Here is a 16,360-nt window from a genome sequence, read left to right on the forward strand (position 1 = left end):
CATTAGATAGGTATATCTATGCCTATGAAATGAATTGCAACCAAGCTGATGACAGCTGCCAAGGTTCCATTTAATCTGAAGAGTCTCTTCTTGTGGAAGTGGGGTGGGGGGGAGTGAATTAACTGCTACGTTAATTAAAACTAGAAAGTGCATTTTACCCTTGGGAGAGTTACTGGCAATCTTATTTTTGTTCTGCACAAATTTTTGCTGTAAACTGAGGAATTTCATGGGGAAAAGTCACATAATTCTTGAAGAGCTACAGCCTAGCAAAAAAAATCACACAACATCCGGCAGGGTGGAAATTGCAATCCATGTAGCCAATTTTTACACTACAGAAAAACAAGCAGTTGTGGTGGTTGTTTTTTAAGCTTCTGAGGGGGTGGGGGGTTGTGAGAAGGGAAAATGGAAGACAGATTGAATTATTACTATATTATATCTTTATCATGGCAAATGTTCGTTTTATTTTGCTGTAGTTCCATGACTCCTTCTTTCTGGCTTTATTTTTAAATTACTATTTTTCATAGGCCCAGGTTCTATAATTATTTCTCTACTCCTAGTTTTATTACCATAGCAAAATGGTTACTGAATTCTTCCCTTCCTGCGCACACTGCAGTGTCTGGCAAATACATTAATATAGGTTAGTCATTCAGCTGATTCTATTATGGCTGCTATTTAATCTTTAATTAGTGTCAACTATTCTAGACGTTGTTCAGCAGAAATGAAGAACCAGTGGCCCATGAGCTGGACTTAGCGCATGGGGCCTTCATATCAAACCTGTTGGCCTCTCTTCCCAGGCCCTTTCCTCTCTCCTTGACCTTCTTTTCATCGTTGCTCAGCTATTTCTCATCGATCAACTGAGCAGTGTGGGGCAGAACATGGGAAAAAGAGGTTAAGCCACCAACAGTGCTCAGCTGATTGGCCGGAAACAGCTGACCAGTGGGGAAGAGGAGGCGTGGCTGCAGAGTCCCACACACGCATCCATCAACACACCCATTCTGTCTCTCTCTCACACACACACTGACACACATTGATCCTGTTCAGGCGATACTCTAACCCACGGTGTTTAAGCATTTTGTGCTAAACATTATGGCTTAGCGTGTTGTGTGAATCATGACTTAGCGTGTCATGTGAACCATTCCTAACCATGGTGGCTACATAACCACGGTTTAAGCACACTCACTAACCATTTGCTGCAAAAGGGTTAGCAGCCTAACCATGGCTTAGTGTGTTGTCTGAACAGGCGCATTGTAATCATGGAAGGATGGGAGTTTTAAACCTACTCTTCCCTGTGATCTCTCCACTCACTGTCCAGTTGTAGTGGAAGAAGGGGAGGCAGAGTCCCTCTACAGCCACACCTCATATTCCCCATAGCTCAGCTGGTTCCAGCGGATCAACTGAGGTGGAGACCACAAGGGGAGGTTTAAACCTCACTTCTTCCCATGATCCTGATGAGTGTATGTCAAGTTAGGTATCTGCAAGAGTCCCGCCAAAATAAATGTGCATCTGAAACAGCTGGCCTTGCTGCTGGGAATAAATTTTGTTTTTTCTGTGGGCTGCTTAGAAAATTGCTACAGAAACTCTCAAAATCAGTTTGGGTGGAGACAATAGAAGGACTGAAAACATGAATGTGTGTATCTTAGGCAATGACAGATCTGCAATACACCCTTCACCTTTTCGAAAAGTTATTGTCCCACTAATGAGGACAATTTTATCAAAACTGCCTTATCCAATTCTTCTTGAGTCAGAAAAAACATGGCAGATGGACAAGTTAGGCACTGGAGGAGGAAATATTTATTTATTTATTTATTACATTTCTATACCGCCCAATAGCTGGAGCTCTCTGGGCAGTTCACAAAAATTAAAAACATTCAAAGTATAAAACAGCAGTTTAAAACCATAATATAAAATACAATATATGCACATCTTACAGCACTTGAACACTTTCCACTGTGCAGTAAATGTACATTCCCATCCAAAACAATCCAAATGCATATGCCAAATTGCCCCTATGATAGCACACCAGTCTGCTTTTTAGGGAGAAGGCCACATTCCCAGTGGACAGAAGTTATACCGAAAAGGGGGGGAAATGGATATCCAAGGTGCTCCATAGGCTTTCTGTGGATATCTGACAGCAGCCTAGGGAGAAGAGGGCAAAGAAAAACGATCTGCAGAACCTGTTCAGTGGTTCATCTTATACCCTTTTCGGAATCCAAAATAACACCTTTTATATTCTTACATTCCCCGTTACGTCAATTTACAGATGTACAACAGTAGCTTTTCTCCCCAAACCCTACCCCAGCCATTTTTCTGTGCTTTTAAACTCCACTTGGATGATAGTAACGAACGATGGGCTTTATTTCAGCCAGCAATACCCACGTTGCCTCCTTGCTTTGCTTAATTGTTCACGCAGACATCGTAGGAGTACGTCCACCCACCCACCCATTCTGTCTCACTCAAACTATCATTATTTCAACTGGAATATGTAATTTATTCATGACACGATACAGTTGTGTGTTTGTGTGTGCGCACACAGGCATGCATGCGTATTTAGGCTACTTTACTAGTAGTTTTAGAAATATTTAGAAACAGGTGAACGTTTTAGAGATCCAAACAAGGTTGGTGATCAGTAATGTATTCTAATTAAATGCATACTTGTTATAGACATGCTCAGCATTGCAGATGGGGCGCATTATGGTACCTTTGTAAAAGGGTCCCTCTGTCCATCTGGAAACTGTTTTTAAAGATATGTTGAATCAGAAATGCATGGAAATGCCCCCACCCCCATTCTGTTGCCAGCTGCAGAAATAACCCAGTTGCATGCATTCCTTGTCAAGAAGGGCAGCAGAAAAGAAGCAAGGGCGTTGGGCATTATTTGTTATAACTTATTTATTTAAAATATTGATGCACCGTCCTTCATTATCGAATCACAAAAGTCCAAGATTAAAACAACACACACACACCCAAATCCACTCAGCTATGTATGACAATCAGAAAATGCCTGGGAAAATAGATGTGGTTTCAACAGGAATTGAAACACCCTCAAGAATGGTGCTTGCCACACTGCAGAAGAGATTCCCCCCCTCCCTCTGGTTTGCCATCAGATGTAAATGTTGAGGTGATGGGAGGCCCTGCAGATCTTAGTGAATGGGCAGGTTGACATTAGAAAAGATGCTCCCCCAGGTAGCCTGGTCTCAAGTTGTTCAGGGCCTTATGTGTCAATAATATTACCTTGAACCTGGACTGGTAAGCTATTGGTATCCAGTGCAGTTCTCTGAACAAAGGTGTAGCATGGTTGCAGTAGGCTACCCTGCTCAGCCACTGATCTGCTGAATTTTGCACCAGCTGAATAGTCTCAAGGGAAATGCCACATAGAATGCATCACAGTAATCCAGTCTTGAGGTTACCAAGGCATGGATCACCGTTTATTTATTATTTATTTATTTATTTATTTATTACATTTTTATACCGCCCAATAGCCGAAGCTCTCTGGGCGGTTCACAAAACTTAAAACCACAGTAAAACACCCAACAGGTTAAAACACAATTACGAAATACAGTATAAAAAGCGCAACCAGGATAAAACCACACAGCAAAGTTGATATAAGATTAAAATACAGAGTTAAAACAGTAAAATTTAAATTTAAGTTAAAATTAAGTGTTAAAATACTGAGTGAATAAAAAGGTCTTCAGCTGGCGACGAAAGGAGTACAGTGTAGGCGCCAGGCGGACCTCTCTGGGGAGCTCATGCCACAACCGGGGTGCCACAGTGGAGAAAGCCCTCCTCCTAGTAGCCACCTGCCTCACTTCCTTTGGCAGGGGCTCACGGAGAAGGGCCCCTGTAGATGATCTTAAGGTCCGGGTAGGTACATATGGGAGGAGGCGTTCCTTCAGATAACCTGGCCCCAAACCGTTTAGGGCTTTAAATGTTAATACCAGCACTTTGAATTGGGCCCGGACCTGGACTGGCAGCCAATGAAGTTGTAAAAGGACTGGCGTAATGTGATCTCGCCGGCCAGTCCCTGTTAATAACCTTGCTGCCCTGTTTTGCACCAGTTGAAGTTTCCGGACCGTTTTCAAAGGCAGCCCCACGTATAACGCATTGCAGTAATCCAAACGAGAGGTTATCAGAGCATGGATAACTGTAGCTAAGCTATCTCTGTCCAGATAAGGGTGCAGCTGGTATATCAGCCTGAGCTGATAAAAGGTGCTCTTTGCCACTGAGTTCACCTGTGCCTCAAGTGACAGTTCTGGATCCAAGAGCACCCCCAAACTATGGACCCGATCCTTTAGGGGGAGTGCAACCCCGTCCAGGACAGGGCAAACATCACCTCGCCGGACAGATGAACCACCCGCTAACAGTACTTCCGTCTTGTCTGGATTGAGTCTCAGTTTGTTAGCCCTCATCCAGTCCATTACCGTGCCCAGGCACTGGTTCAGAACAGCCACTGCCTCACCTGGGTTTGATGAAAAGGAAATGTAGAGCTGGGTATCATCCGCATATTGATGACACCTCAGTCCACATCTCCGGATAACCTCCCCCAGTGGCTTCATGTATATGTTAAACAGCATAGGGGATAAGATAGAGCCCTGTGGAACCCCGTGGCTTAGGAGCCATGGCACAGAGCAATAATCCCCCAGCACCACCTTCTGGAATCGACCATCCAAGTATGAGCGGAACCACTGCAACGCAGTACCTCCAACTCCCAGCTCAGACAACCTATCCAGAAGGATACCATGGTCGATGGTATCGAAGGCCGCTGAGAGGTCCAGGAGAACCAACAGGGTCGCACTCCCGCTGTCTCTCTCCCGACAGAGGTCATCCCACAGGACGACCAAGGCAGTTTCCATTCCAAAACCAGGCCTGAAGGCGACCAGGGCGACCAAGGCAGTTTCCGTTCCAAAACCATGGCCAGAATATCCCCAGCCAAGAACACCCATAACTGGCATACCAGTTAAAGCTGGTAAAAGGCATTCCTAGTCACTGAGTCCACCTGAGCTTCCAGTAGTTCAAGGAGTATCCCCAGATGATGAACCTGACCCTTCAGTGGGAGTATAACTCCATCCAGAACAGGTGATCTACCTAATTCCCCAACACAGGAACTACCCAGCCACAATGTCTCCATCTGGTCAGGATCCAGCCTCAACTTTTTCATCATCATCCAGTCTACCACTATCATCCAGATGTGGATCTAGGAACTGCACAGACATGGATCCATGTCTAGCAGAGTCAACTACTAGGAGCTGCTATACAATAGACACAAATATGGTCTCTAGCATGTGTTGATCATCCCCAGTCCAAGTCTTTCACCATTTGCTTTCTGTCCAGCCTTTTTCATTCCCTAAAGTTCCCTAAACTCTCCAGAAGTCCCCCAGGACCACTGTCCTGGGATTGTCCAACACCACACCAAAGACTGTCTAACCCAGCCCAAGCAGGGTGCAATAGTGAAGGGAGGGAGAGCCCGCAGTTTCTGAGCTCCTTAGCCCCTCCCCCCATGTGGCACCATACCAGCACCCAGCCAATGCTGGCTGGGCACGTCTCCTATCTCCCCTGCCCACAAATGCCTCCCCACACCCAGGCTATGCCGGGCGTGGCAGAATGGCCATAGTCTTGGAACATTCAAAGCCAAAGCAGACTTTACTCAAAAATCTTTAAGGACATTCAGTTGCAGGCATGTGGTGATGGTCTGAAGCCCCCTATATCCCATGCTAGGATCCTTATCCAGATTGGAGCCCCAGTACTTACACTAGAGTAAAAATGAAAGTAATGTCTGTTTTGGTTCTTAGAATATTGAAACGCTAGGTCCAGTTCACACATGGAAGCAAGATGATGATGCTCTTCTTCTTCTTCTTCTTCTTCTTCTTCTTCTTCTTCTTCTTCTTCTTCTTCTTCTTCTTCTTCATACAATCAGTCCCATTTGCCCCAAGGAATAGAATCACATCCTTAGTCAATTTGCAGTACCAGAGGCCATCACACTGCGCTACTGGAAAAGTCATTGTGAACACTCAGGGCTCCATCTTACATTACTCCAGCGGCATAGGAGTCAGTGCAGTGTAGCTTCTTTCTGTGTCACTAGGGTAATGTGAGAAACACACACACACACACGGGCACACACACAGGCACACAGGATGAGCTGCAGTGTGAACTTTCCTAATGTGGCCTGGAGTTTCTCACATTTCTTTGGCAGCACAGGAAGGAATCATCCTGTAGAAGTCCCCATACTTTAAAAAAAAGGAGTCAAATTTGTCAACACAGTACTGAAGTTGTGCTTTCATTTTACAGTCAAATCATTTACCATCTAATTCATGTAATACTCTTGCTTGTGTTTTTGAAATTTGATTAATGGATGTTCAAATGTTTTTCCAACTATATTTTATCATCTGAGTGCTTCAGTTTGCTTAATAATAATCTATCCCTCAATCAAACTGGATTGGGCTAATAGTCAATATATGGAATAGCATTTTTTTAAAAAAATCTAATAATTCAAGTACCATATTTTGTTGCACTGTTTGTGTATTGTTTGCATAACTTGAAAGCATAAGCGTTAAACTAAACTGAGCTGTGCTTCTTTTTCAGGTGAAGGCAGCTTCCAAATACGTGGATGTGCCCGTAAGCATGATTTAAGCATGGGTCTCTTGTTTTTATAACAAAAGGGCTCGATGGATATTGACATTTTTGCAATAATGATTATACACACATACAGCCAATTTTGAACCTGAGATGTCTGTACAAAGGTTTCTGAGAGCTGATTCATTCTGAACATTTTCCATTGATTCCCCCCTGCCTTATGATGCCCGCTTTCATGGATCTCTGTCAAATGCATCATATGGTGTTTATCACCCAGTGATATGTAAAATGTAATGCAGTGAGGAATATGGAACAAACGTCATACAAACCTGCAATGTTCACCTTTGCATATGAATCAATAACTATGGCCATAGCTAGATGAGGCTTTATCCCGGGGCGAACCCCGGGATCGTCCCTGTGTGTCCACATGACACACAGGGGATCCCGGGATCAGGGAGGGATCATCCCTCCCTTGCCCCGGGATAAAGCCCTCCCCTTTGGCCCCAGTTTTTCCGCAGTCCCGGGCTGAAGCCCAAGACCGTGGAACATGTGGCCAGGTGCCGCGGAGCCAGGAGCTGCACACGGGGCAAAGCACTCCTAAGAAGCACTGCGCCCATCGGGGGTAGAGTGGGGGGAGTGGGGAAAATAATTTAAATTTAAAAAACCACTTACCTTCAGCGCACAAGTATTTGTGCGCTGCTGGTCCTTTAAAAAATTTTAAAATGGCGTACGCAACACCTCTCCTGCTGAGGTCGTCGCGTGTCACATGTAGACAGAGGAGGGATCTCGCATTAAACACAGCACGAGATCTTCCCTCCTCCGTTGCGGGATAGCAGGTAGGTCTAGCTAAGGCCTACGTAGCAACAGTCACTTTGGTATATCACTTTCATAGATCACAAGACATGATTACTCTTTTCTGAAGGAGGTATACTATGAATAAAATGTAAAGAGCTGGCACTTTACACAATGGTAAACAAACATCTTGCACAGTGTTACTATGAACACTCATCCATGTGAATTGGCCTCACCCCTAAAGAACATAAAAAGAGCCATGCTGGATCAGACCAAGGGTCTAGTCCAGCATTCTGTTAGGCAAGTGGTAAAAAGTATAAGAGGTGGCATTGTTCTGCTAGCATTAACGGAACAACTAGCACAGCTAGTACAGGCAATACCTTTTTGAATGAAGTAGGAATGAATTGTGCAACACCTTGTGGAAGGGCTTACACAGGCGGAATCGAAGAATTCCATTTGACATGTGCATAAGAATAAAAATGGAATTTTGCAAGTGGCAGAAGCCTTGTGCTTGTGAAATGACACCGTTACATACTATCTATAGTAAGCTATGAGGGCTTACAGGCCATGGGGTGGCAGCAGTTCCAGGGTATGAAGGAAGACCGCACTGTGCCATGCTGCGGCATGCTAGTAAATTAGCTGTCAACATCTCAGACAATGATAGCTATGGAGACTGTGCCACAATAACTGTATCAATTGTTGTTGTAAACAAACAAACAAAATAGGCCAGACTAAAAGAGAGGGCTTGTAAAGGGGGGAAAGGAAAGAGAACAACAGTTCAGTTTTCTAGACTGAGAAAAATCATGTTAGCATCAAGCAACAGGTGATGAGTGCTGATAGGAAATCCAAGAGCTCCTAACAGGGAACTTTAGCTGAATGACCCATTCAAAACAAGATATGCTGGTGCTAGGTCAGTTCTCACTAGCATAACCTAAATATAAGCCAGATTGGCCCTCATGCTTTATCATGAGATTTTTAGAGACTCAGACCTGTGTTGCCAAAAATGACAAAATAATCAGGGATCCCTTGGAACGCAGAGGCCAGGGGGCTGTCTAAACACTCAGAAAACCCCAAGGTGAGGGCAAGGCAGCAATTATATGCCACCGCTTCAGTCGTGCACCCACCCCGGGGCTTTCTGCCCAAGCTGTGGATAAAAAAGTCGGGAACTTACCCTAACTTTTTTCTCCAGACTGAGGCGAGGACATACAAGACGATGTCAAGACAACCCCTCGCCTCACTCCAGAGTTGCAGCAGAGGTGTGGCCAGGCAGTGCCTGGTGTAAGGCGACCTGCGATTTGTCACCTTCCACCAGTAAGAGGGTAGGGGCGGCTCCTTTCCCCGGATGGCTGCCCAGAAACCCTGTATTCCTTGGCATCGGGATTATCCAATGCCACCCTGGGGGAGGGAAGCCGTGGTGTTTCCGAGGGACACACACTAACCTGGTGCCATGAAGACACCCCCCTCCCAGGTGATAGTGCAGGACATCAACATTGTTCCAAGTGCCAGTAGGGACTCTGCACCCAAATTAATGATATTTGATTGTATTTTTAAATTAGGCCACAAACCAACATAGAGTTAACAGGCTTAACCACACTTAATTACGCGATAGATTGTAGCCTTTTGTTTTCAACTGTTATACCATTTAACAGAGTCAGTCTGTCTCATGTTACAGGTGACCCTGAATGTGTTAATTGGTCTTTTTAATATTTATTTTTTTAAGTGTTAGCATAACGTTAACTTTAAGGAGGGGAAAATGTTTTTGGGAGGAAAAAATGATGAATTGGTGATGTGAATACCAAAAGCAACCTTGAAGCCTTTCCTGCAAGATAACCACATTATTTCATTTTTGAAAGGGCAAATGGTGCTACAGCCCTCTATTTAGAGCTTAGATTATAATGAAGAGAGCTCTTAAAGATCTCACGCAAAGCACTCTGCTCACCAGAAATTAACATTTAAATGAAGTTTAAGTGTAGTATATGAATGTTGGTTGCAGTCAGGGATTATGACTGATAAAGCAGGAGTCAGTTGCAGACAGACATTTTGTTCTGATGATTTACAAACAGAAACAACTGCTCTTAAATTTATCATTCACATTCTACACATGAATCCACATTTGTGAAAGTGTACACACACAGGGCAAGATCCAATGGGGCTTACCCCCAGAAGTGCTACATCATGCCTGCCAGCAGTAGGGGCCGCATGCAGAAGGCCTCCATTGGATCCTGCCCAGAGACAAGGAAATAGAAGTTATAGTTATGAGTAGGGCTTAAACCAGTCTTCCCCAACTGGTACCCTTCAGATGACTCGGACCACAAGTCCTATTGTCTCCAGCCAGCAACCCCAATAGCCATATTAACTGGGGATGATGGGAGTTGTAATCCAACACTTTTGGAGGGCACCAGGTTGGGGAAAGCTGTCTTAAACTATTGTGCTTAGTTCCATATATCTTTATGGAAGTTACAGGCAAAGTTTAGAATTATATATTCCTTTCAGTTTTCACATGACAAAATGTCCAGAATAAAACTTCTGATCTTACAATATTGCCTATCTATCTATCTATCTATCTATCTTTGATCTTGCTGTTTCTCCAAAAAAAAACTCGGGGACACATGTGACATCATCCAACTTTTCCCTGTAGGGTAGTTTAGGCGCTTACGGGTGTACATGCGTCCTTTAGACAATGATGTCTGCCTCCCATGCGCCTCCCACTCGTTTTTCCATCACAAAATGGTCCCCTTTTAATGTGACTTTTTTTTAAAAAAAATGGTATGTCCCAGAATCTCCTGCTTTGTGCAGGAAAAGCAGCAAGATACAAATGCCCCCTGAATGAGCCAGGTCTTTGTTTACTTCCTCTTTCCCCTCCAGGCAGAAAGAGGAAGTAATGAGGGACAAAAGTGAGGTCAGAGAAGTGACGATAAGGAAACGTGATTTTCCCCCATGTGATGATGCTCTTGATTTTCCTGGTTCATATCCAACACTCTCTAAACTGCACCGTACTCATGCTGGAGGGGAGGGGCACTTTCATAAAACCACTTCATCACACAAATATTTAGGAGGGAAATGCTAAGAAACTGCATTTACAGTCTAATACCCAAATTTGCATTCCATGCCAGCAAATAAATTCATCGGGAGGAAAGAAGGACTGGAAAAAATCCCAGGGGTTGGATCCAGATTTAGGCATGTGTAATTGGGCTGACAGAAGTGTATTCCCCTGCCCCATTCTCTCCCTGGCAGCCCCTCCTGTCCCCTGATAATGCTACACATTGGGGCACGGGATCCTGCTGAGTGAAATGGGGTGAGTTGGATGCAGGAGGGCTCCTTGACTAGAGGCACCTTCCACCAACAGACCCATTCCGTCAACAGAGGACAGATCCTGGATCCAACTCCAGGTCCCCATTGCTCAGCTACAATCTGATTTCCATGATTAGGTCAGCATTGCCATTCCATCTGCTCCCAAATCCCATCCCTGTGACTAGCAATTCTTTGAAAGAGAAGCTTTCCACCCCCAGCCAAAAAACCTGTGAATTCGGGAGGCTTGTTAGGGTCTAGGTAAAAGCTTTGCTCTCTTAGCATTAATAAACTTTAAAATAACTTCACTGGCTGCCAATTAGTTTCCGGGCAAAGTACAAAGTATTGGTTATTACCTTTAAAGCCCTACATGGTTTGGGTCCAGGTTACCTGCGGGATCGCCTTCCCCCATACAATTCGCCCCACACACTCAAGTCCTCTGGGAAGAATTTACTCCAGTCAGCCAAAACTAGTCTGACAACTGTTACCCAGAGGACCTTCTCTTCTGCCACTCCCAGACTGTGGCATGGCCTGCTGGGAGAGGTTTGTTGACTTAATAGTCTTGCTGAGTTTCAGAAAGCCATAGAGACTAATCTCTTCTGGCAGCCCTACCCAGATGTTTTTTAACATGTCCAATTGTTACTTTAATACTGTATCAGTTTTATATGTTTTTAACTGGTTTTATGCATTGTATTGTGATTTTGTATTTAATGATATTTCCCGCCTCGATCCAGAGGGAGAGGTGGGTAAGAAATAAATATTCTATTCTATTCTATAACCATTTCCTCGTCTAATTCTAGGAGGACAATTGTTTAGTATTGGGCAATTGAAGCACTTTTTGTTGCATCATAAAGCTGGAACAATCCACTTGCTGGAAATTGCTTGAAAAGTATAACAGCCACATTTTATATTGTCCTCATTGTTTTTTAAATTAATACCTTGTCATTGTTTCAGTAGGTGTTAAAAATGTTACTGGCATCTCTAGGGCCAACCATTGGCCCTTTGCTTGATAATTGTATTTCTGTTTTAATACATATATCTATAAACTGCCTTCCTACTGCTTCTCAAACTGTCCTCATTTTCACCCTGGAAATTACACAGAAGTGTTAACTAACTTCAATTTACAGTGGCTGACAATCACATCTCATAGAGAAATGATACTTTGTGATCTGCAGCAAACCACAGTAATAAAAGTAATGACACCCATTATTAAGAAACTTCCAATGTGCCACAGACATTTAAGATTTGTGTGGCAGCTTTCATAATGACTCTTATTTCAGCATTTTAATGGGTTTCCTTTGAGATAAGTTCGATTCCAGCATATCAAGGAGTGTGAACTTATTTAGTGATTATTTTCTCCCAAATTATCTCCACCACTTGCTTCTGTGCAGGGAAACACAAACTGTGCCATGACCTCTACAGTTCTTGCAAGCTTTATCAATTCAGGTTTAAGGGAAATTGGTACTGAGGGAGACACACCGAGAAGGTAGGAGATTAGCAGTGCAGTCCTCAGTGGTGCAACTAGGGCCAGACCTTGGAGCCAAAGTTCAGGGGCCCACAGCCCTGGGGGGTGGAGCAACGACTAGCCAGAGAGCAGCAAACAGACCTGGACCAGCAAACTCTATATTATTCTTGCAGTCATGATAGTGCTATGATTTAAGGATGCAATCCTATGCATGTCTAGACAGAAAAATGTTCTACAACTCTCAGCATCCCCCAGCCAGCATGGTGGATGCACAGGCTGACTGGAGCATTCTGGGAGTTGTAGGACTTTTTCCCCTGTCTAAACATTTGATGTTGCTGTTTTGTTGTAAGACATCAGATATGGAAAAGAAGTAGTAAAGCATAGAATGAGGATGGGGAGAAATGTTAATTGTGTGCTTATTTATCATTTTTATACTGCCCAATAGCAGAAGCTCTCTGGGCGGTTCACAAAAATTAAAACCACAATAAAACAACCAACAGGTTAAAAGCACAATTGTGCTTCACAACTGAAGTAATACACATGGCTGTCTAAAGCTCCCACCGGCCCAGCAAAAAGACCCTTAAGTCCACGGTTTAAAATTACTTAGCTGCACCACTGGCAGTCCTATGCTTGTTTATTCAAAAGTAAGTCCTACTGTGTTCAGTAGGACTTACTCTCAGGCAAATATACATAGGATTTGAGCCTTGTTCGTTCTAGATATAGGCCATAATCCAGCAACGGTTAAACAGAATTAAGGCCCTGTTAGTTTCAATGGGGAAAAGTTAAGTATCCCCTTAACTTTCTATTGAAATCAATACAAACTGTTTAACTTTGAATTGCAACCTTAGACACAGAGAAATATCAATTGTCCCACTTTGAAGGAGTAAAATATAGCGATAATATCAGGATACTCCCTTCCCAGGAAGTACTAAGAATACTCCTTTCCCAGGTTGGCTAGGCTGGCTCTTTCTGTGCTACACTTTTGGAGGCAGACAAAAACATTTTTGTTCTGGCATGCTTTTGGAACTACTCTGGACCTGTGTTAATGTATTGGATTCCTACCCCCTACCCATGTTTTTAATTTTACTGCAGGTTTAATTCTATTTTACTTTTGTATGTTTATATTTTTATGTTTTAATTGTACATGTTTTAATCTTGTAAACCGCCTTGAGTCCCAGTACTGGGAAAAAGGCAGGATATTATTATTATTATTATTATTATTATTATTATTATTATTATTATTATTATTCAATAGGGTTTTAAAATATAAACATAGATATTTCAAAAGCCCTAAGAGAATGAGTGCAAGAGACTAGGACTGTGTGTTAGCCTTCTAACTTTATATAACAGGAGAACTGCATAAAGAAGATAAGGGGAGGGGGATAGCACAAGTTGTTATTTTGCTAATTAAGTCAATAGTTCTGCAAAAGAGAACTTCCTAGCATTGGCATATCAAAGGCGGGATATAAATTCAATAAATAAATAAATCCATCCAAGCCACTTCCCTTGAGGCAAAAATGAGAGAGACCATGGCTAGACCTACTGGGTCTAGCATGACGGAGGTAGGAGGATCTCGTGATATGGTTATCGCGAGATCTCCCCCTCTGTCTACATGCGGTCGTGGCACACAACATCCCAGGAGGAAGAGGACGTTGCGCTCGCCATTTTGTTTTGTTTTTTTAAAGGAGAAGGAGCGCAAGAGCACTCCTGCGCAAAACCCGTAAGTGGGTTTTTTTTAAAAAAAAAAAAAATCCTGCTCCCCCCATCCCACCCCTGATGGGTGCAGAGCTCCTGAGGTGCCCAGGTCCCGGATCCTTATGGTTACTCGCAAGGAACGAGGACAACCTGCAACGCCCGCCCACACATTCCATGGTCTCAAGATCATCCTGAGACCACGGAAAAAGCGGGCTAAAACGGTAGGGTGATGTCCTGGGTCAAGGGAAGGATCATCCCTCCCTGCTCCTGATATCTCCTGTGCATCATATGAATGCACCCGGACGATCCTGGGGTGATCCCCGGTATATCGCCCCAAATAGCCATGCCCAGAGAGTGTGCATAGAATGATGTTACCCTACCTTCATTGCAGAAAGCAATGGCTCATGCCCAAATATGTCACAGAGGTCTGCTAGAAGAAGGATCCACAGCCGCAGTGAGAGAGAGAATAGAGCACTAGCGGTGGAGGCGATAGAAAAGCCTTACGACTGTCTTGGGAAGGTGCCATTTTCATGCTTTTCCCTCCTCTCTTTCCCCACCTCCCTGCCCCACTCCTTTTCTCTGTACAGAAACCAGGGATGGATGTTGCTGACGCCTACGTGACCTTCGTTCGCCATTCTCAGGACATCCTGCGTGATAAGGTCAATGAGGAGATGTATATAGAAAGGTTATTTGATGTAAGTAGATGCCTCCTCTACCTTGGAAATCCAAGGAGGAGAAACTGCAAAATGTGACAAAATGAGACAGGAGGATAAGTCACATTTTGAGATAACTGATCAGTTGTAGGTATTTTAAAAACAGATTTACGTTACCTTTCCTTCTTATTGAAATTCAGTCTATCTGCTCTCTGTCCGCTCTAATGCTCTACTCAGTTCCACTTTGTCCCAGTTTCTCTCTGTATAGATTTTGGGATATGAGCATCTTAAATCAATACTTACTAGTCTATAAGAGGAATGTGTTAGTCATTATTCTTACCATTAAAGCCCTGATATAAAGAGCGGGACAGGGTGACGAAGTCAGATAGGGTGCATGTGAAATTTAGGAATGAATCACATTGCTGACATGCCAAAATATCAAAAAATAAATTAGACCTGTTCTCCCCCCTCGAAAAAAAAATAAAAGAAAATGAGCATGAATTAAAGAAGAAATCCAATTTCTGTGTTATACAGTACCATTGTTGTGCTTTAAACTGGAACTAGGGTCCTCTTGGAAATACATGATGGTGCTTATCATCCATTTTAAAATCTGGAAACATCGGGTTAATTTTGATCTCGAATGATATTCCAGTTTGTAGGTAAACCATGAAAGAGGGCAGTGGCTGTGGTGCCCGATAGCTTCCAAGTGTCAACTGAGATTTTATTTTAAATAGGATGGAGTACATGTTAACAGACTTCTCTGCCTTTCTGTTGCTTTTGCTGTGCAACACATTTTCTGTCCTTGTAGCAATTGTGCAGTCTAGCATTTATGCTTGAAGCAGACGCTTGGCATTACTGTTTCAATCACTTGTTAGGATGGATCTTTGTTTATGTGTTTGTGTGACTGTAAAAACAGCTTCCTTTTTCTCTCCTTCCACTTCTCAGCACTCTCATTTTTCCTTTATTCTGGCTGTCAGCTATGAATGCCTTCAGACACGCTGGTGCTTTGTTCACGTGCTCCCTCGCTTGCATTGAAAAGGAAAGCTTTTCCTCTCCCACGACAACCATCCCAAATCTTTATTAAATCCCTCCTTTGAATATTACACATCTCTCTCCCCATTTCCCTTTCCCACTGAAACCTCTACTACTGCATAATTCTCTCCTTTCACCCCCACTTCCGTGATATTCTGCAAGATTAAAATGGAACTTATCTCTCATGTCAAATGTTTTATCACATTATATCAAGTGGCATGAATTGGAGTCAAATAATCTTCCTGTGTACATCTACTAGCATGACCCATATCCACTGAGAATGCCTCATTCATGCATAAACCACTCCAGAGACTGCTTTCCTCTTAAGAGAATTTCAAGCATTAAAAAATGCCAAAGACAAATCACCTCTCCACTTGGCAATGGCAAAAGAGGCAGTCATTTCTCCTCTGTTACAGATCTGCTAGTACTCTGCCCATCTATGTGGAAATTCTTCTATTAGCAGTACATTTCCAGGGACTGTTCTTTTCAGTGCCAGCCATTTCTTTGAGCAGTTTCCAGTTTTGTGTGCATCCCAGCAGCTTGTTTTGAACTTTACAAGTGGGATAGTTGAATTGATATTTCAATTCAATCAGATCGTGGTTTACAAGTTCAAATGTCTGCCTTGAGAGCACTATTTGTAACGGAAAGGTGGGATATAAATGCAATAACTAAATAAATATTTCTTGGTTAAATTAGCTTTTGAAATATTTCAGCAGTGTCTTTGCAAAAGAGCAAATGCACAGCAAGAACTCACTTGGCTTAAGGTTACATTATGGACCCATTTGAAGCACCTCTCTCAGTAATATAAACCCCACTGGAGGACAGGGTTGCATACTGGGAGGATCAAAACTGGGTTAAAGCCGCAACTTGT

The 16,360-nt window shown here is 43.2% G+C and overlaps 1 protein-coding gene across 2 annotated transcripts in view; it reads left to right on the forward strand.

Annotated features, from left to right (window-relative positions):
* The window catches only part of CADPS (calcium dependent secretion activator), a 407,683-nt gene that overhangs the window by 349,941 nt on the left and 41,382 nt on the right, over positions 1–16,360 (forward strand). For both annotated transcript variants that reach the window (XM_063122067.1, XM_063122066.1), the window contains exons 26-27: positions 6,574–6,606; positions 14,392–14,499. In XM_063122067.1, coding sequence (XP_062978137.1) covers positions 6,574–6,606; positions 14,392–14,499 — 141 coding nt within the window. The remainder of the gene's footprint in view (positions 1–6,573; positions 6,607–14,391; positions 14,500–16,360) is intronic.

The sequence above is a fragment of the Elgaria multicarinata genome, chromosome 3 (assembly GCF_023053635.1).
Source record: "Elgaria multicarinata webbii isolate HBS135686 ecotype San Diego chromosome 3, rElgMul1.1.pri, whole genome shotgun sequence".
Classification (NCBI taxonomy): domain Eukaryota; kingdom Metazoa; phylum Chordata; class Lepidosauria; order Squamata; family Anguidae; genus Elgaria; species Elgaria multicarinata.